At 41.5% G+C, this 22,015-nt stretch overlaps 1 protein-coding gene across 3 annotated transcripts in view; it reads right to left on the bottom strand.

Annotated features, from left to right (window-relative positions):
• The window catches only part of Kiz (kizuna centrosomal protein), a 110,148-nt gene that overhangs the window by 68,005 nt on the left and 20,128 nt on the right, over positions 1 to 22,015 (bottom strand). For all 3 annotated transcript variants that reach the window (XM_057781489.1, XM_057781488.1, XM_057781487.1), the window contains 2 exons: positions 9,057 to 9,702; positions 7,807 to 8,110 (listed from right to left, as the gene is read on the bottom strand). In XM_057781489.1, the coding sequence (XP_057637472.1) occupies positions 7,807 to 8,110; positions 9,057 to 9,702 (950 nt within the window). The remainder of the gene's footprint in view (positions 1 to 7,806; positions 8,111 to 9,056; positions 9,703 to 22,015) is intronic.

Here is a 22,015-nt window from a genome sequence, read left to right on the forward strand (position 1 = left end):
AATCCCGTAGCTCACAGTACAGAGCTTTGGGCTTAGCAAATGATGGGAATTTTGGTTAGATCAAAGTGGGATCTTAAGTGAACTGGAGTTTCAATTATGATAGTGTAACTAGAGGAGAGAATAATTTAATTTTAATACATCATCACAGAAAGTATAATTTTAAATGGTCTATCTTCCTCTTCTCCTCACCACTCTTTTCTTTTTGTTATTGTTGTTATTTATTGAGACATGATTGCACTTAGTAGCCTAGGCAGCCCTCCACCTCCTTTTTATACTAGGCTGGCTCAGTCTTCCTGCTTCAGCCTCCCAAGTGCTGACAAGGTAGGGCTACCATATCCATCCCATCAATATAATTTCAAAAGAAAAAAAAAGTTAAGAGTCAAACTCAATATAGAAGGTCTGTGGGCTGAGTGTACCTTATCCTATCCCTGAGCTTCTTTCTATACATTTCCATGATTAAATCTATGTTAAAATCTTTGTGACAAACTCCAACTCAGCTTTAAAAAATGTCTGTGGTGAGCTTACTAATAGAAAGGAGAAAATTTTAAAAAAGAATTGGAGGAGAGGGTCAATGAGATGGCCTGAGCTCAATCCTTGGATCACATGATCAAAGAGAGAGCTGACGCCTGAAAGTTGTCCTCTGACCTCCACAGCTATGCAGTGGCACTGGTACACACCTGCAGATGCATGCGCGTGCACACAGAAAGAGAGAGAGAGAGAGAGAGAGAGAGAGAGAGAGAGAGAGAGAGAGAGAATAAAATATCACATGTTTTTAAAAAGAAAATAACTAAAGGGGCCGAGGATGTAGCTCAGCGGCAGTTTGCTTAAAATGCAAAATGTTCAGGTGTGATTCCTAGCATTACAGAAATAAGTAGAAAGAAAGAAAACAATCACTGACCAGATGAGATGTCAAGACAAAGGTCTTTTTTTTTCTTTCTTCCTCAAGCACAGGAGTTTGGAATCAACATGGGTAAAATAGAGAAGATAGGGAGGAAAAGCATGAGAACTTGAAGATTATGTCAAAAGAAATCCAAAATTGCATGTAAGGAGAAAGAAGGAAAAAGAGAACTGGCTCTCCAAGTACTATGAAAATACCACCAAGGATACAGCATTCACACCGTGGAGATATAAGGAAAATAAACGAGTAAAGGAATAGAGAAAATATTTAAAGCAACAATGGCTTTGACTTCCAAAATAACAAGTATATCCCAACCCAAAATCTGGAAGTCAGAGAATATCAAGATAAACACCCCAAATTTCTGCACCTAGGAATGTGCACATTCTTAATGAAATCAGAATGCAGTTTTAACTGGTAGAATCTTAGAGACAAATCCACTATGACAGCTTGAAACCTAAACCTACCTCTAATAGTAGCTGACTGAGTCAGTGAGCAGTCAAGAAGTGTACAAAGCAGACAGCAACAGCATTAGACGTAACTGAAACACGAGGTCCACTATACCCGCTACCACCACAATCCAGTCGTCTCAAACTCAGAGCACATTCTACAAATATCACACACCTTGCCAAATTTAAAATAATTAATTAATATGATTAAGAAGTATGATTTTTAGAACAAGTATGGAATACCAGAGACTTGGTAGGTAAAATAACTCAATTGTATTTCTCATGGTTTTGGGGATGGAAGTCCAAGATCAGGATGACCAATTCAGTTCCAGAGAAGGCCTGCAGGTGGCCCACCTTCTATCTGTGTTTTCAAGTGTAGAGGAAAACTCTGGTATTCTTTATAAAAGGTGACTCATTTATTACCTCAGGTCACTTTTGGTACCTTCCTTCTCACAGGCCTTATTCCATAAACAGTCACATTAGTAGTTAGAGTTTTGACACAGGAATTGGTGTGGGCAGATGGGCAGACAAGTACTTATTTAGTTCACTATACTAGACTAGCAGAGAATGGGGAACAAATATCAGGACACAAAATTCAGCAATGACAATTCTTCATTACCGATATTACAAATATCAAATGGCGATTAAAAGAACAATATGAACAAGCATATGTCTACCCATATGATAATTGGATAAAATTGACAGATTACTTGAAGGACAGGATCTATCACATACAAGGAGAAATAGATCATTTACAGAGAGCTATAGCTATTGCATAAGCTGAATCAGTGTTTAACCTTCATTGGTGAATTCTAGTGACAGTCAGAGAATGAACTCTACACCAAGTCTCTGTAATCTCTTCTCTGCAAAACAAAACAAAACAAACAAACAAACAAACAAAAATAAGCCATAGGCCAAGAGAAGACACAGTAACCCTTTTCATAAAGAACTGGTTATCAACACCAAATGGTCATCTTGGAAAATATACATATAAGTAACATTATATAGACTAAGCAGGGTGTATTTAGGAGTGTGTATGTGCGCGTGTGCGCGTGCGTGCGCGCGCACACACACACACACACGTAACAAAAAAAAAGAGGTTATGAATTTGAAAGAGAGCAAGGGGAGAGGCACATGGGAGATTCAGAAAAGGAAGAAGGGAATAATGTAATTACAGCCTCAAAAAGTAAAATAAATATTTAAGTATGGACAGATGCTTCTACTCACATAATCCTTGCAGAGATGCAAACTCACTTCCAATTCTTGTATCCACCTTCTACTGCTGCATAGCAAATCACAACTCTGGCACCTAACACAAATTTACTATCTCAGTTTCTATGGATCAGGATCTTGATACAGGTGAACAGGCCCTTTGCTCCAATCTCACCAGCCTGGAATTAAGGCATCTGCCAGGCCCACAATCTCACCTAAGGTCCAATTCCATGAATTCCTTTTCTTGTCTCTGGAGAACTGAAATCTTCAGTCCCTGAAGGGTATAAAAACTATTCCTTGCCACAAGATGGCATTTTGCTTCTTGTAGTCTATCTTATCTGCTCAGAATCCCTCTGACCTAAGTAAGGTCCCAATCTCTTTTAAAGCCTCATCTGATTAGGTTAGGCCCACCTGGATAATCTTGATTAGCCCAAAGTCAATTAACTCAGGGCCTTCATAATATCTCCAGAATCCTTTATCTTCCATATAGTATAGAATAGTCAGTAAAATGAAACTGGATGTTCAGTAGGGGGCAGGAATCTTGGATCCAACTTAGAATTCTTCCTACCATATGGAAAATTAATCCTGAAGAGGTCAATGCTGTTACATTAATCCTTGCAAAGTAGGCCACTCCTCACATTGCCCGTCTCTTAAAATTATGTTCAATACTTCCACATGACACAAAAAATGAACTCCGAATGCATTATTCAAGGTCCTTCTCCACTGGAAACCTTAACTCCCAGAATCCCTCCTCAGTGAGTAAGGCTGGTGCTGGGAGCCGATTGAGTGGCCGCCATTACAAGATGGCGCTTGGCCCCGGCCTCGCTTGCTGGACAGCTCCATATTAGGCAATGCAGTGGAACCGTGCCTCTTGTATGTGCAGTGACGATGATGTGCTTAGGGCCAATCCCGTGGCCAGGAGCATCGGCAGGCCCGCAGCGGCCAATCCAGGCACAACTCGTTCCCTTACCCCCTATATAAGCAGCCGCCGTTTGGCGTTGGGGCCCCTCGCTTCCGCTCTCCCTTCAACCAAGAGGCTCCAATAAAGCGTGATTTGGGAAGAATCCTCGTCTGGTGGTCGTCTTTTCCTGCTGGTCAGGGAGTTCGCCGCAGGCTGGGACTCATCCATATCTCAGTGTCCTTTGTATCAGCGTGCCTCTTCCTTCAGACCTATTTTGCTCTTTCCCTCCTAACTTAAAAGCTATCAAGAAGCTGCACTGAGCCTAAAAGACCTTTCCTGACTCTTTGAACCCACATTGAGTTTTTCTTCATCTGAATTTCTCCTGAAATACTGGAGTAGACTGCAAAAATGACCATATGCTTCCCATCCTATGTGTGCTTCCCATCCTATGTGTGCATCCCTTTGCAATACAACTTTGAGAGCCCCACGACTCTTTATCCAATGGAAAGGGAGCAAACATGATGCAAGAAGATATCTGCACAGCACTCCTACAGGGCTGAGGGCAACTCTGTGGCAGAGTATTTGTCTAGCATGAGGAGGCCAGGATTCTAGCCCAAAACCACAGAACAAAACCAAAGCAAGCACTAGAGAAATAGAGCTTGCCTTCATGCTGTCTTGAGGCCCTGTCACTACTAGTGACAGGCCATACTGACCTTCCAAATGATGAGAGACATGAGGCCAAGTCACTCCTGTGGCCCCCAAGTGACAATGGACCACCACCTGTCACATGGAAAATAACCAAGGTAGTGCTTCAAACCATAAGGTTGGATATCAACTTGTATTTCAATTTATTTATTCTTTAAAATAAGGAGATTCAAAAATCACCCTTTTTAGTAACATTTTATGGCTTCATTGTATTATACAGTTTGTTTTTTAAAAAATTTATTTACTCTGTGTGCATGTGTGTGTTTATACACATAAGCATACAGAGTGGATGTAGCAGTAAGAGGATAACTTTGTGGACTTGATTCTCTCCTTCCATTTTTATGTGGATTTCAAGGATTGAACTTCGATTGTCAGGCTTGTGCAGCAAGCACCTTTAAATGCTGAGCTATCTGTCCAGTCCTTGGCATGTTTTCTTATAAGAAGAGCTTATTATACTTATGATGGAGAAATTGTATAAACTGGCTTTCAATATCTGAAAGCATTTATGGGAGTGGGTCTGGAAACTGACTCAAACACTTAGCAGAGAGAGAGAGAGAGAGAGAGAGAGAGAGAGAGAGAGAGAGAGAGAGAGAGAGAGAGAGAGAGAAGAATTTTATGTTTGTTTGTTTGTTTATTATTTATTTGTGAGACAAGGCTTTACTATGCAATTCCTAGTGGCCTCCAACTCACTATGTAGAACAGGACGGTCTCTAACTTAGAGATCCACCTGCTTCTATCTCCAGAGTGCTGGATTTACAGGTGTACACCACCATACCCAGCAGGATTTTATTTTTCTACTTATGTATATATGTGTGTCTGTGTGTGGGTTTGTACCTTCGGAGACCAGAAGAGGGTACTGGATGCTCTGGAGCTGGAGTTATGGGTGGTTGAGAGCTGCTCAAACCGGGGGCTAGAGACTGAACTCAGGTCCTCTGCAAGAGCAGTATGTGCTCTTAATTACTGAGGCATCTCTCCAGACTCTTGATTACCAAGTCAAGTATCATTAACAGGTAACTGTACAAATGATTTATGGTATATCCATATACAGAAATACTATTCAACCATAAAAAGAAATGAATTTTGATAGATGATAGAATATGGATGAACCATATGCTTAAACTGAAATTAGTTAGACATAAAAGGGGTATGCGTTACTCCACTTTCAAAGAATTATTTAGAGTATGAATTTTACCTATACATTAAATATAATTAGTGTCAATGAATTGTGTATTTTACAATGGCAAATTTCATGCTATGTATTTATTATATGATTTAAAATTAATGGTGTAATATACTCAAATCCTAAACTGCATACTCTAAATAGGAGACTTGAATAGCATGTGAACTGTATCTTAATAAAGCTGTATATTTATCAGCACACCAAGCTCAGTGGGAAAGGGTGCTTGCTCGCAGCCAAACCTGATGACCTGAGCTCACTCCCAGAACCCACACGACAGAAGGAAAGAACTGACTCTGAGTTGTCCTTTGGCCACCACATTCGCACCGTGCACATATGCAAGCCCTCGCCAGGTGCACACTAAAACAATAATTGTAATAGAAACAAACCCTTCTTCAACCTCATTTCTAGAGAGTGCTTTCATTGCAGAAAATCAATAAGCTCAAATTTAACAGCACAGACAGCAAATAACCATTGCTGACTAACCTCTTCATTTTGAGGAGGGGAGGTTATTAGCATGAATATTGAAAAATTACTAAATACCCATATTTTCTAATGAGTAGTGGAAAATTCAAAAGTATTTAGATTTAGGGTTATAGGAAAAAGTCATTCGTGCAGGAGATTTTACCTCAGAAAACCACCAAGTCTTAGGGAATATACTGGTCCTTAGCCTACAGATGTGCCACCTTGTTTGGAATATTGTCATAAAAATAAGCCTACTATCTTAGCCGGGTTTCTATTGCTGAGACCAAACACCATGACCAAAGAGCAAGCTGGGAAGGAAAGGTCTTATTTGGCTTATATTTCTGCATTGCTGTTCATCATTGAAGGAAGTCAGAACAGAACTCAAACAGGACAGGATCCCAGAGGCAGGAGCTAATGCAGAGGCCATGGAGGGGAGCTATTTACTGGCTTGCTCAACCTACCTTCTTATAGAACCCAGAACCATTATCCCAGGGATTGCACCACCCACCAGGGGATGGACCCTCCCCCATGTATCACTAAATGAAAAAAAAAAATGCCTTCCAGCTGGGTCTCACTGAGACATTTCCTCTGACGACTCTAGCTTGTGTCAAACTGATAGAACTAGCCAGCACATCTATAAGCAAAAAGCAGACCCATTCTATCCCTAGTCATAGTTTCTGATGTGCTTCTGGATGATGGACACCTGCAGCTCTTGGGTGAGTGAAGCATGACAACAGAAACCCCCGGGCTTCCCTCAGAGGCATCCAGTTTCTACGACAGCCATCAGCCACTCTTGTGCGCAGCATGCACTCGGCACCTGTGCACCTGTGCAGACCACCCACTGCCCCTCCCTGCTGGGATGAAAGGCTGTCAGCATTCTGGTGCAATTGAAGGGTTTGGGGGTGGGTGGGTCAGGAGTTAGGTGTGCAAGTTCTGTATGTGTGCATGTGTGCCCAAAAGGTTTATGTGATACTATTGTGCTCCTGGTCTTAGTTTCATCATTTATAAAAGATAAGGTCTACCTTAAACTTTTACTTAGGCTTCTTCTCCTAAAAGGATCTGATGTTACTAGCATAATTTAATTGGTTGGTTTGTTTAATCAAAGGATTTGTTTTCAAGACCTCGTAAGTTTTCTTTCTCTCTTTTCTTTTTTTTTCTTTTTTAATGGTTTTTCAAGACAAGGTTTCTTTGTGTAGCTTTGGAGCCTGTCCTGGAACTCTCTTTGTAGACCAGGCTGGACTCGAACTCACAGAGATCTGTTTGCTTCTGCTTCCCGAGTGCTGGGATTAAAAGCATGCGCCAGCACCACCTGGCTCCCTAGTAAGTTTTCTATTCAGGGGGCATAGAAAAACTTCTATTCGGCCCAAAATTTTCAATCAATTGTAAAAACACATACCTTAACTTTTATGGAGGACATTAGTAAGTGCTCAAAATGTACCATGCTAATGCTCTACTAAACACCAGGGGTTCCAATGTTCTCAAATTTACACCCAGAAAAGGAAGTCTGGCTTAGCAGTGAAGAGGTATTAGCTCATTTAATGGCGTGAGGGAAACAAGTGACACCACGGAAAGCAGCACAAGGATGAAGCGTGTACTCATTAGATACAAAGTTCTGAGTTCCCCAAGTAGAACTCCTCGTAAGTTTAAATATTTCTTTCTTCCGTGGGAGAAAAATATTAAAACCATTTTTTATAAAAAGAATAATGGTAGGGGGCTGGAAAAAAATAATGGTAAGGGTTACATTGAGTCACTTGTAAATTTACCAGGGATTGCCTGGGAAAATTATAAACTGCCAATCACCACAGTTCAATGACACTCAGACTTTCAAAAACTACCTTAAAATTTATAAAAAGGAAAGGAAGGAAGAAGAAAGCAAGTGAGAGTTTACTTATAAGACAAGGCAGCTTACACAATCACTGCTACGGGTGCTCAGTAACATTTTCCAAGTGGAATAGACTCTAAACACCATGAACTAAACAGAATGTGAAAAAGAATGGCTTACTGTCTTGGTGAGTCTGGGGAGGACTCCCCTTTTGAAACAGGAGGGCTTTCAGTCTGCAAAATGTAACCAGTGAAGAGCGGATCTCTTTGCTGCTCAGTGTAGACTGACCGTGAGGCCTGCCTTCTATCTTCACCCTCCAGCTTGGCTCCTGGATTTAGCAGTGACTCCAGAGTGTCCAAAATCAGATCATCTTCACTTACAGAAACAGTGAGATCGCTGCTGCTGCATGGACTTCCCTCCTCCTGCTCTTCCTGCAGTTTCAGAAAGGCCTTTTGTGACTTTGGGTCCTCATGAGCAAGATCATCTGCAAGAGGGAAAATGAATGCATTGCTGGTTGCAAAGTTCTGAGAATGCAAATATCACAGAACAGAATTTCATTCCTTAAAAAAATGTACAGAAGCCTCCTGCTGTGGTGATATATGTCTGTAATCTCAGCAGAGGCAAGAGGATCTCTATGAGTTCAGGGTCCACTTGGTCTAGACAGAGAATTCCAGGCCTATAAGAGCTACACAGTGAGATTGTTTCAAAAATAAAACAGAGACAAAACAAAAGCAACAAACATGTAGAAGCACAGGTCTGGGAGACAGCTCAATGAAGTGCTTGCCTCAGAGGCATGAAGCCATGAGTTCACCCTGGATGCACATACAGGTGCATGCTGGAGCAGAGCACTGATAATCCCAGTGCTGGGGAGGCAGAGACAGGGCATTCTTGTGATCCACTGGCTGGTCAGTCTAGACAAATTGGTGAAATCTAGGCCAATGAGCAGCCTTCAAAGGAAGTAGGTAGCTTTTCTAAAGTTGACAGCCAGGCTTGTCCTTTGGCCTCCCTCCGTATGCACACACATGTATATCCTCCTCAAGATAAATATGCTCATATGCACACATACAAATGCATTAAAACACAGCAGCAATTCACAATTATAGTATTGAAATCTTTCAAAAATGAGTTTCTTTTTAAAAAATGTATAAACTTAGTGGTGCTAAGGCTCAAACAAACTCAGGGCCTCCTATATTGTAAGTACATATCTACCATTGAACTGAACATCCTCAATCCTCAAAAATATTTTAAGCATATGCCTTTAAAAATTCATATTTTGAACCATTTCTTTGAACATATTTAAGAAATCATTAGAATGGAACTCATTGACAAAGTCATTTATTTGTTTTTAGACAAAGAGATAAAATTATAGATCATAACCAGAAAAGCTAGGCACTAAGAAAACTCAGCAAACAAACAGTCTCTCATCTCACCTGAGAAACCATCACAAGCAGAATGCTTCTCTCCAGCCCACTTATTTGCAGATGCACGGTGTTCTGAAACTGATAGCGTGGGGCCCAGCGGGCTAGCTCTTTCTTCCCCGACTTCAATATGTTCTTGTGTCAGTATTTCTCCATTTGATCCCTCTGATCTGCTGGAACTGTCACACTTTAAATCAGTGGTTCTGTTCTCTGGACTTAATCTTTCCTGTACCGAGGCATGGAGCTCAGCAGACTTCTTGCCTTCAGATAAATTACCCTTGCTGGGACGTGTGCTGCTCCCTATCTCCAAGCAATGAGTTTGTTCTTCCTCAGACAATACACAGCTTGTGACTGGCGTTTTCTCACCAATCTGAAGAGATGTCGTTCCATCTATTTTGTCAGACTTATTTAAGCACTGTGTGTCACTATTAGTTTGTACTACACAGCTGTCTGTCACACAGCTGCTCTGGGCTGTCTGTTGGTGTGAATGTGGGTCAGGAATTGAAAAGTTCTTTGTGGGTTGCTTAGATTTCTGCTCTGTACTGAAATCGTCCATGCTTGAGATGGCTGGCATCTGGCGGCCCATAAAGATTGTTGCTGGTTGATACAATCCTCTTGACATGGCTGTCCCTGAGTTAATTCCAGCCTGTACTGCACCCTGCAAAAAGAGATGTGAGTTAAACACATTGCATATGAACAATGAAGCATAACTATAGAATTCAACACCTACCACCAACAAAACGTGTCTTCCCACTTAATGAGCTGGCAAACTCTACTACAGTCCAGATTATTATTGTAATAACAATGTCACTGTACAAGGTAACTATTGCCAAAAAACTACAGAACTTATTTCTTTTTTTTTTTTTTTTTTTTTTTTTTTTTTGGTTTTTCGAGACAGGGTTTCTCTGTTGTTTTGGAGCCTGTCCTGGAACTAGCTCTTGTAGACCAGGCTGGTCTCGAACTCACAGAGATCCGCCTGCCTCTGCCTCCCAAGTGCTGGGATTAAAGGCGTGCGCCACCACCGCCCGGCCTACAGAACTTATTTCTAAAAATGAAATGCATGCATTTAATCCAGCTGAAGTACATGGCTCAAATAAAACAAAATTAGTACATTTTAGGTTATGTGTCTTTTACCCCAGTGACATTCCCTGGAAAGTGCTGAGTTATAAAAGCCCTCCACACAGAGCTCATTTAGCATTGCTATAAAGGAACCTGACCAAAGACCAAAGAGGGGAAAAAAAATACAAGGAAATACATAGGGCAGACAATGAACAATGAACGGATTCAACTCTATTTCTACTGCTTTATATAAAATAAAAACTTCCAGTGGTGACCTTCATAATGGCATTAAAGCACAGGATAGTAATAATCTGTAATCAAATTAACATCAAAACTTCCTGAACATCTTTAAGGAACTTTTAAGTAATTTAAATTTACTAGCATGCTTATAGGAAATCTGAGCCTGTCCTTTGAAGGGTAGAGAAAAGGAGAGAAGACAGAAAGAAGCAAAGCTGAGCAGAGAACCGGCTTGCACAGGGGTGCTGGTGCCAAGCAGAACTAAAAGTAACAAGCGTGAAGCCTTCTAGAAGCTAAGTGCTTTTCTTCCCAGAGGACCAGAGCATGGCCACAGTCAAGAGTGCTCACTACCCAGAGCCTTACACTGCGGATGGGGAAATGCAAAATGTATCTACATCCTTCCTCTGCAGAAGGAAATACCAACATCCAAATTGCAGGACAAGAAATGTCAGAGACAACAGAATCCAGGCCGTATTTCTCTTCAAACATCGTCTCTTCTAATCTTGGAATAACAAAACAAAAACCACAACCCACCCCCAACTCAGAAGTCAACAAATCAAGGGCACCAGAGAAAGGCAAGGGGATAGAGTACTAAGCAATCTCTGCCCTGCAACAGCTGACAACCCGGCAAAGCTCTTCATCTAGCTGGGAGTTAATCAGCCTTCTAGGAATCTGGGGAGCATTTACTTAAGAGAACCAGTTAGATCTTGAAAAGAACAGTAAGCTTCTGAGCTGCCAGGTGCTGGCCAAGTTGACAACCTGTAGTTACAGGGAAACCCAGACACTAGAAGAGGAATGGGGCGGGGTGTGTGTGTGTGTGTGTGCAAAATTCTTTCAAGGGCCCCATTTCCAGACAACAATCATCACTGGACTATCTGGTATCTCCTTGGGGGACTCCACACAAAAGACTATTTTGACTTGAACTAGCTTTGAGCTGACAAATAGCCTTGTTCCCAAGCTGAGTTTGCTGAAAATAATCAGAAGCAGTTGTTCAATGTGCGTAGATAGCACTTGGAACAAACAAAAGGCTACATACATTTTAAAGAGAAAGCTGGTCAAAGTGCTGCCTGTGGGGTGGCAGACTCTGGAAGGTTCCAGTATACTCCTGGGAATCTGGATGACCACCTGCATGCCCTGGGCTGTGGGAGTGCTCAAGTAACAGGAAGTAAATGTCTGAGCTCTCACCTGAAGCTCACTTTGAGGCTCCTAGCAAGAAGTGAAGGCCAAGGAGTAGCCCAATGTACTTAGAACCTATTAGCAAAGACAATGAGACTCCTAGTCTAATGAAAGCTGATGGTTATTAACTAAATTTAATAGAAATCTCAGAGACCACACATAAAAAATAAATCACAAAATGGCTAAACAAACAGAAATTAACACAAATTCTGAGGGTAGAGTTCTCAAAATGGCCACATTTAATTACTTAAAGATGAAAAGAAGTAATAAACTTTATCTCATATAGACAGTGAGCATATATAACCAGCAAAAACAATCTCTGAGCAAGTCCAGGTATTAACTGACTAAAGCTATTAAATTAAGTATGATTAGCTAAATAAGTTAAACAGTTAAAAAAAAAATCTTGTCCAAAGAACTAGAGTAATCCAACACACAGAGGCTGACTCCTCAGGCACCCAGATGAATGACTTTGAAGCCAGTAGGTGCATTTACAGAGAGATCTCAAAAGTGGGAGGGGCAGGAGAGGGAGGAAGGGAGAGAAAGACGAGGGAGGAGGGGGAGAGAGATCTTAAATACAAGAATAATGTCCAAATAGAGAACATTATAAAGATAAATAAATTATAGGACTGAAGCCAAGCACACCTATAATCTCAGAAGTTCGGAGGTAGAGGCAGCAGAGTAAGTAGTTCAAGGCCAGCCTTGCTACACAGAGAATTCAAAGTCAGCCTGAGATACATGAGATACTATCGCAAAAGAATTAATAGAAAGTACAGGTCTAGTTTGATGTGGTGGGGCATGCCTCATGCCTTCAATCCCAGTACTCTGGCAGAGATAGGCAGATCCCCATGAGTTCGAGGACCATCTGGTCCACACGGATAATTCCAGACCAGCCAGGCCTACACAGTGAGATTCTGTCTCAAAACAAACAAATTGTAGGACTAGAGGTGTAGCTCACATGCCAACTATGAGTAAAACCTAGGTTTAAACCATAGCACAAGAGATATAAATGGTTAAAAAGGCCCAAGTGGGAATTCTTCAGTTGAAAACAACAGTTATTAGAATGAAGGGCTTAGCAGCAGAAACAGACAGAAGAATGAATTAGCAATACTGAGATAGATACACTGGGACAGTGCAATCTGAGAGAAACAAAGAATGAAGAAAACTATTAGCCTCAGAGCACCTTTTACTACAGCAAATGCATTCAAGTCCGAGACGAAAGGAAAGGGACAGAAAAAGGCTATGGGGGGGGGATCTTTATAACTGGAATAAGCAAATTTCAAGGGTACCAGAAAATTAAAAATACAGTCCCTAAGCTTAACTTGTATAAAAACTCTATCAAAAAGGTTTATTTTTCAGTCATGATTTGAATCTGGGACACAAATCCACACCAATGATACTAATTAATGGAAAATGGTAGTTACCACAAATCACGCTAGCCCACCAAAAATCAAAGTGATGTTTTCGTTGAAAACAGACCATTCCTGAATCTGTATTAGTACTTGACTACGAAAACAAACCTGAACTAATACCTGAACTGTCTGAACTGAATATATATATATTACAGCTTCAGCCATCAGATGTGGAAATCTCAAATAGCCTTTGGGGTTAAGTGCACACAACCATTGCACAGATGGTCAAAGGGGTCTGGGGATCTTTGTTCGTTGGTGATGCAAACTACAGTTAATGGTGATCCTTCCATGAACCTAGAATAAGCTCTAAAGGGAACTATAAAATCTGAAAACTAGAAGATACCAGGATAAGGACAGAACAAGCTCCACCACTGCACTAGAACACACCTCTAGACTTCAGAAAGAGCACAACAGCCAAAATCAGTCACTGCTCTCCTTACTCACAGGAACAAACAGTACGTTTTCCTTTGAAAGTCTTGTCAATGCTTGCCTTTTACTGTTAAAAAAAATTAGCCTGCCCTCATGATGGGGTCATCATAGTTTTTTTTGTTTTGTTTTTTTGTTTTCCAAATACATGCTATACATATGCACTCAGAATCACTGACTGCCTTCTCTTTGTCTTTGTTTCCCTGAGTGAATAGGTGCTGGAGTATCTTGGATGCTTTCTTTTATAATGGACACAGGCTGTTTAGGTGGTGCTGCACGCCTTTAATCCCAGCACTTGGGAGGCAGAGGCAGGCGGATCTCTGTGACTCGAGGTCAGCCTGGTCTACAAGAGCTAGTTCCAGGACAGGAACCAAAAAACTACGGAGAAACCCTGTCTTGAAAATCAAAAAAACAAAACAAAACAAAACAAAACAAAACACAAAAAAACCCCAAAACATAACAATCCCATTATCTTTATCATCATTCATTTCAACCACTTCTGATTTTCTGCCCTTCCAAAAAATGCTATATAGACTGAAGTGGGGCCCTGGCTGGCCCCAGGTTTCTCTGGAATGTTCAGAGTGCCCCACGAAGCTCTTTTCTCTCTTCTGTAAGCCTAAACCCTCCTTCTTCATATAAGGTAAAGCAGATGGGGAAAACTATAATGAATTCTTTCTTCAGTTAATCTCTTCCAGAGTAACTTTTGTTTCCTTTTAAACCACTCTTCTATCTTCTGCCCACATTTCCAGTTCTGATGATCCCGTTTCACTGTTGGATATGATGGCTAAGGAAATGGAGCATTCTACTCTTCAAAAAGCTTTACATGTCCTTTTTCTGTTGGCATGAAACAACACAGCTGAAGTCTTTCACCAAAATGGTTGCATTCATTATTTCCACAACCATCTTGGCAACATCCTCATTCTCAAACTCCACAAAGGCATAGCTGCAGCTACTTCCAAATCCTTTTACTTCTGGACAGTCTGAATCTTAGAACAGTGCCAAACTGGGAGAAGCAAGCATGGATTTGGCTTTTAAAAAATGCTGGAGGTAGGTGGCCCCAAAGATTGCTCCAGAAATGGGGAGGGGCTAATGTGTATATATGTACATGCTTGTGCATGTAGTATGCATGGAGGCCAGAAGTCAATGTCAGCTGTCTTCCTCTGCTTTTTCCTATTTTTTGAGACAAGGTCTGTCTGAACCTGGAGCTAGCTGTCTGGCCAGCAAACCCCAGGAAGCTTCACTGTCTTTGCTTCATTGGTGTTGAGATTACACATGAGTATCACTGTGATGGCTTTTTTTTACATTAGATGCCAGAGAGCTAAACTCATGCACTGATGTTTGCACAGCCAAGTATTCTGACTGAGCCATCTCTGTAGGAGTAAGTTCTTCTTGAATTTTCTTCTTTGTTGCATGTTAGCAAACCTAAGCCATTTCCCTCTAAAACTGAGTCTTCTTGCAGATTCGGCAAAAGACTTGGCTTAGCTGAGGCAGGCAAACCCACCATGCTGAAGGTGCTCAAGCAGCACAGCTGCACATAATGCTTTCTAATAATAGGAGTTCTGAAGAAATAACAGAAAAACCTCCCGAATTAGATGAAAACATGAACTTGGCTGTTCTTTCACCCAGGCAGAGGCAGACACTCTTCTGGATTCTTCCCTCCCAATAAATCTCTTGAATGAGGGTTGGGTGAAACCTTTCTTTCACCAGAGGAGAGGAGCTGGAGGAAGACAGAGGAGCTAAGGAGACGAGCAGGGCTGTAACACTTTGGCTTTTCCATTCATTCCTTGGCTGGAAACCGCCAAAATCCCTTTCCATCCGAGCTGTGATACTTTCCTGCACCTGGTGGCAGTTGAGGAAATTGAATTTGACATCAAGGAGAAATCACAGGGCACTGAGGATTATGACCTGTGTATCACCTCCCACAAAATGGAGAGACTAGGCCTTGACTTGGATGATGAGAGCAACAACCAGCAAGCAGCATTCACACAGGGCCCAGTTGATTCTCACCTCCTGACCACCCAACACTGCACACAGTCACTGGTGCATGCCTGCCAGTGCCGCAGTGCCAACTGTTCCCTGCCTTCCTGCCAGAAGATGAAGAGGACCATACAGCCCAACAAAGGCTGCAAACAGGAAAGCAACGATTGATGCGTCATCTGCAGACAGCTTTTCATACTCTACTGGTACCATGCCAAGCACTGCCAAGAGAAGGAATGCCTGGTGCTATTCTCCCTCAGCATCAAGCAAAAACTCCAACAGCCACAGGCCCAACAGCAGGGTCTGCTGTTCTTAACTCCTGTTACTCGAACCACCCTCACTGGCCAACAGCCAGCAACCCCACAGACACCCCAGTCCCAACCCACCTCTCAACCTCAGTCCACTCCTCCCAACATGCCATCCTACTGGCCCATGGCTCAAACTACCAGCCCTGGGTCCCAGGGTAAGGCCAAGTGACCCCAACAACCCCACCTCAGACTGCTTAGCCCTCCCTTCAGGGCCTCCAACTGCAGCAGTAAAAACAGCATGCAGATTCAGAGGACAGCAGAGACACAGTGCCAGATGCCTCGTGTACAAATTGTTCAAAGGCCAATTTAGCACCGGATACCCCTGATGATGTCCATGACCCCTATGGGCATGAAACTGTCTCTCATGGCCAGAAGTCCTGGTGTGGGCATTTTGGAGCCAGGAATGGGTCTCACAGGAATGCAACAGCAGCCACTTTGGGTCCAAGGAGGAATGCCTATTACCTCTTGTTAAATAAGGTGTGTAAAACAGAAAAGAAAGAAAGAAAAAAATCATGAACTTACATAATAGAGTTCAACAAAGTAGGATAAACTAAACAAATTAGCTTCTATAAACTATACTCATTAGCTTCAAAAAGAAAATTAAATCCAAAGTTGACAACGACAAGAAACAATAAATTACAGCAAAGATAATATTTAGACCCAAAAGGGAAGCAGCAAACCAAAAGATGATCAAAAAATTTTAGAAATCTTTTAAATAGACTCATCAAGAAAAAAGAGCAAGGACTCAATTCATTAAAATAGAAATGTGAGCAGGTAGGTAATATGTTACTAATATTTCATTAAAAAATAGAAGAGAAGCTAGGTGGTGGTGGCACATGCTGATGTGAGATGTCCTTCTGTATATGTGCTGCTTGTATTAGTTGATGAATAAAGTTGTTTAGGCCAATGGCTTAGCAGAGTAAAGCCAGGCAGGAAATCTGAACAGAGATATATAGAAAGAATAGGTGGAGTGAAGCACATACCAGCCAGCTGCAGAGGAAACAAAACATGTAGAAAATGGCAATACACAGACTAATAGAAATGGGTTAATTTAAGATGTCAGAGTTAGCTAGAAGTATGCCTGAGCCATTGATCAAATAGTGTTGTAATTAATATAGTTTCTGTGTTATTATTCAGGTTTGGCCAGCCAGGAAACAAAAGTATAGTCTCCATCTACAGCGTGCCTTTAATCCCAGCACTCAGGAGGCAGAGGCAGGTGGATCTCTGTGAATTCGAGGCCAGCATGATCAACAGAGTGAGTTCCAGGACAGTCAAGGCTAAACAGAGAAACCCTGGAAGAAGAAGAAGGAGAGGGGGGGAAGAAAGAAGGGGAAGAAAGAGGGAGAGGAAGAAGAAAGGAGGAGGAGGAGAAGTAACAAATGTGTCCAAGGATGTGAAGACAGTAGACTCATCACTGGAATATAAAAAGGTGCAGCCACTTCAGATAAAAAATTTGGGCGGTAAACAAAAAAAATCTTATTAAAAAATAAGTTATATATCTAATTTAAGATTAGAAAAAGTAGGGCCGGGCGGTGGTGGTGCACGCCTTTAATCCCAGCACTCGGGAGGCAGAGGCAGGCGGATCTCTCTGGTCTACAAGAGCTAGTTCCAGGACAGGAACCAAAAAAGCTATGGAGAAACCCTGTCTCAAAAATCAAAAAAAAAAAAAAAAAAGATTAGAAAAAGTATTCTTGTGCCTATTGAGGATGTGGAAGAATATGAAGACACAGCAGGATAGACAAGCTGTCTAGAGGAAGAGAGAAGCCTTCCTCCATGACCGATTTGAATTTCAGTTCTTCATTTTTTACTTCAGAGACGTTATCACTGCTAAGTAAAAATTACTTGTTAATATTGCTCTAGTTCAACAAATACTTTCCTTATTCCAAACAAACAAACAATTGTTCAAATAGATGGTTCCAAGGAACGGGCTACTAATATAGCATGCCCTAGCTGACTGTACCAAGGCCTCAGCTGGAAACCTCACATGGCTATTTAATAGAGATCTGAGTCAAATTACTGATGAAAATCCGGTCTCAGAGGCCTTTGGTTTTTCACTTTCAAGACCAATTTAGGGAGTTACCATACTTGATGTAGGTGGGTCTTCTATCTATCTGTTGCTTTCATTGGTTAATTAATAAAGAAAACTGCTTGGCCTGATAGGTCAGAACATAGGTAGGTGGGGAAGACAGAAGAGAATGCTGGGAGGAAGAAGGCAGTGAGACAGACGCTATAGCTCTCCTTTCCAAGATGGACGCAGGTTAAGATCCTTCCCGGTAAGCCACCACCTCGTGGTACTACACAAATTATTAGAAATGGGTTAATCAAGATGTGAGAATTAGCCAGTAAGAGGCTAGAGCTAATGGGTCAAGCAGTGTTTGAATGAATACAATTTGTGTGTTGTTATTTCGGGTGTTAAGCCAACCATGCGGGAGCCGGGCGGGACGAAAAGCAGGCCTGCCCGCAGCTCCTCACCACAAATGGCACCCAGACATGGATAACTGCATCCACAGAAAGCCTAAGAAAGCTTGGGAAAGAATAAAGTAAAGCATGTTTCCTTGGTAGCAGCAATTTCTCGGGTCTGCTCTGCTTGCTAGAGGCAAGCAAGCGCTCTCATCTAAGAGAGGCTTCCTGACTCAGCTTTAGCTGCAAAACCCTGCGCCTCTTTTAAGAGGTCCTGCCACGAAACTCTTAAACGGTGTTGATGAAAAGTTGAACACATGCTTTTCGGTTTTCAGTCGTAGCAAGAAAAAAGCTGTGCTGTTTTAAAATGCCTGTTTTCTGGGTCGTCCTGCCAGGGCAAACTCTGACTCTTTCAGGCAGGCAGTCTGACTGAATGTGGTCTGTGAGCAGAATGCTGCAGCTTGCTTGCTGGCAAGGACCTTGAAACGCCATAGAGTTGTGGTGATAAACAAGGCTACAGCCGGCACCATGAGGTTGGAAAGCTAAGGAATGGGCTGGATCCAGCTGTCAAAGCCATGGCTTTAATCCTCTTCATAAAGACTCATGTGGTCAGAAAAAGAGAGATATACAGTAAAGAGAGATTCAAAGTCGAAGAAAACCTCTAAATGGTTTACAGTGTGATAAAAATATATGTAGGCTAAAGGTTAAAGTTCTTAAAGTAAAAAAAGAGAGAGAGTAGTTGGGTGTGGTGGTAAACACCTTTAATCCCAACACTTGGGAGGCAGAGGTAGATTGACCTCTGTGACTTCAAGGTGTGGCAGGACACACATTTAATCCCAATGCCTGGGAGGCAGAGACAGGCGGATCTCTGAGAGTTCAAGGACAGCCTGGTCTACAGAGTTATTCCAGGACAAAGATATACAGAGAACCTGTCTCAAAAAATAAAAGTAAAAATAAACAAAATAGAGGTTAAAATAAAGTTGCATAAAGATGGAAAATATACAGAGAATCTTGATACTGTATGCTATTATGCTCTCTTTGAATTGTTTGAATGCTGAGGAAGGAGCAACAGCTGCTAAAAGATATTTGTTTATAAATGCTGCTGAACTAATCCAAGATAGATATTTCGAAAATACCTTGACTTTAAAATTTGGATCTAAGGTTATGATGCTTTCGAAAAGTTCTTCTTTTGTTCTTACAGAGGATGAGACCCTGTGGATGCTTCTATCCCAATATGGTATGATAGACCACGCCCTCCTGAAAGGTTGCCTTCAAAAAATTACTTCACAGCTGGGCGGTGGTGGCGCACGCCTTTAATCCCAGCACTCAGGAGGCAGAGGCAGGCAGATCTCTGGGAGTACGAGGCCAGCCTGGTCTACAAGAGCTAGTTCCGGGGTGGGCACCAAAGCTACAGAGAAACCCTGTCTCGAAAAACCAAAAAAAAAAAAAATTATTTCACTCAACTGCTGACTGAGATGAATCTAGCACACAGGTTATACCATGAAAGACCTAAATAACAGCGCCCCCATTCAGCACGAAGCAGTTTGGAGAGAAAAAACTGCGCCCATATTCCCAAATATTGTTTATAAATGTTCTTTTACATTTAAAGGGGGAAATGATATAGATATGAATAATTTACATTGGTATATAAATTTTACTCTATTGATATAAATTTAAGGTCAATATTGTTATATGTATATGTATTTCTGATCTTGACTAAGGTATTGTGATTGTGTAGTTCATTTAAAAATGTAATGTATAATTAGGAAATATAGGTTGCTAATGGATAATCATCGATAATAGTAAAGCTTGTGGTCATGTTAGATTTTCTAGATATATAGAGATATATTTCAGTTAGATAGACATTCTTCATATCTTTCAAAGACTGCGGAATATGGCATTTAATGTTTTAATAACTTAGGGCTTTTCATGACAATGAGACACGGCCGCTCCTGGCAGCACCAATCTACTTCAAGAGGAAGTTGGGCATCGAAGAGGCTGCTTATGGAGTTGGTTAGCCATTTGGGCAAGAAACTGCTCTTGCCTGGACTTATGCATAAAGTAGACACAGAGAACCCACAGAGAGAAGACTGCTGAACTTGCCTAAAGGTGAGATGGTCTTTCGAGGTTCCCGATTCATGAAAGAGTCTGCAAGACATTCTGCAGGACACAGCAGAAAGTGACTGAACTGTCTTTGAAATTTCCTGCTTCATGGAAGAGTCTTCTGGATACTGTGGGCCTGTAGGCCGAAGATGGATGCCCCAACAGTACAGAGGAACTTTGGGTGACTGTCCAGGCAGCAAGATGTCTCCGTCATTTCTAGAGTTTGGAAGTTGCTTATTTTTTGTTTAATTAGGTAATATTATATCCTTCTGGAGTCTTTGATGGAGTTGAAGAATGGATAGTTATAGATATAAATATTATAACTGTAATTGTTACTTGATAACTGTTTTGTTATATGTAATTTTGCTATGTTAAAGTTAAAGCCTTCTTTTTTGTTTAAACAGAAAAGGGGGAAATGATGTAGGAGGGTCTTCTGTTTTGTGTTGATTTCACTGGTTAATAAAGAAACTGCCTTGGCCATTTGATAGGCCAGCCCTTAGGTGGGTGAGGTAGACAGAACAGAATGCTGGGAGTAAGAAGGCAGTGAGAGAGACACAGTGAAGCTCCGACCCAAGATGATGGATGTAGGCTAGAATCTTTCCAGTAAGCCACCACCTCGTGGTGCTACACAGATTATTAGAAATGGGTTAATCAAGATGTGAGAGTTAGCCAATATGAGGCTAGAACAGTGTTTAAAAGAATACAATTTGTGTGTTATTATTTCGGGTATAAGCTAGCCGTGCGGGAGCTGGGTAGGATGAAAAGCAGGCCTGCTCGCTCATCACTACACAGACTGGCTACTAACCCAGCAAACAGAGGACACAACAGTTCTCATGATCTCTCTCTTTTTTGTTCTAAGCAAAAACCAAAGACACAAAGCAAAGGGCCAGGTGTAGATCTTAGATGGAAAAGTCATAGGGCAAAGACCAAATGAAGTGCATCTGAGTTACTCCCCCAGTAGTTCTCAGATCTCTTGGACTGACTAAAAGAAAGCAAAAGATCCCCACTGAACAACACTCAGAGAAGCAAACGCCAGGAACAAGTTAAGATGCTCATCATACAAACAAGGGAAAGCAGCACATAAGGGGATCTTACAGTCATGCTTCAGACCCACAAGAAGTGGATGCAATGCCCTGTTAACAGAGGTTTGCTTCTGGCAAGGAGAAGCAACAGCTCATGACAGGAAGTAGTTCAGTGCTCTCTGATTCTGCCAGGTGTGACCAGAGTTCCCAGACTACTGAATTCTGAGTTCTCTGAAAAGCTGAGCAATATACTTATGAATGAGGACATTAGGTTTTAGGGGCCTGTAGCTATTCAGGAGTTATGATCAGATGGCCCTAACTACACACAAAAAAAAATGAAGTGGGACATCACTCACTAAAACCCCATACAGGCAACTCTAGAGCATCTATCAAGATTCAAGGAGTTTCTAAGTCTTCAGTTTGGTCTCTTCACTGGCTAGTTGTTCCTGCTTGTTTATCTGAAGTGATGTGTAGAAGTGCATGTATGCACCTGTGTCTTAGAATTTGATATAATTTCAAACTTACAGAAAAGTTGCAAGAATCACAGGAAAAAGTAGCTTAACATTCTTTAGCAAGATGGACCAACTGTTTGCATTTTTCCCATTTCTTTGCCATTCTTCCCTGTTCTATACATGTGCCTGCAATACACTTACTTATATATGTAGACTAGTTCTGTGTGTTTCCTAAGCTCAGGGCACTACACTCTTTGTCCCAGTGGTGGGCTTCATGACTATAGTCAGGAAATTTAATGAGGATATAATTTTGTTCTCTATTCTGTACTTCGCATTTTTTGTCAATTGCCCAAATAATGTCCTTTATAGCTAGTTACCTTTGTTCTAGGTTTGTGTTTCCTG

This window comes from Chionomys nivalis, chromosome 9, assembly GCF_950005125.1.
Source record: "Chionomys nivalis chromosome 9, mChiNiv1.1, whole genome shotgun sequence".
Classification (NCBI taxonomy): domain Eukaryota; kingdom Metazoa; phylum Chordata; class Mammalia; order Rodentia; family Cricetidae; genus Chionomys; species Chionomys nivalis.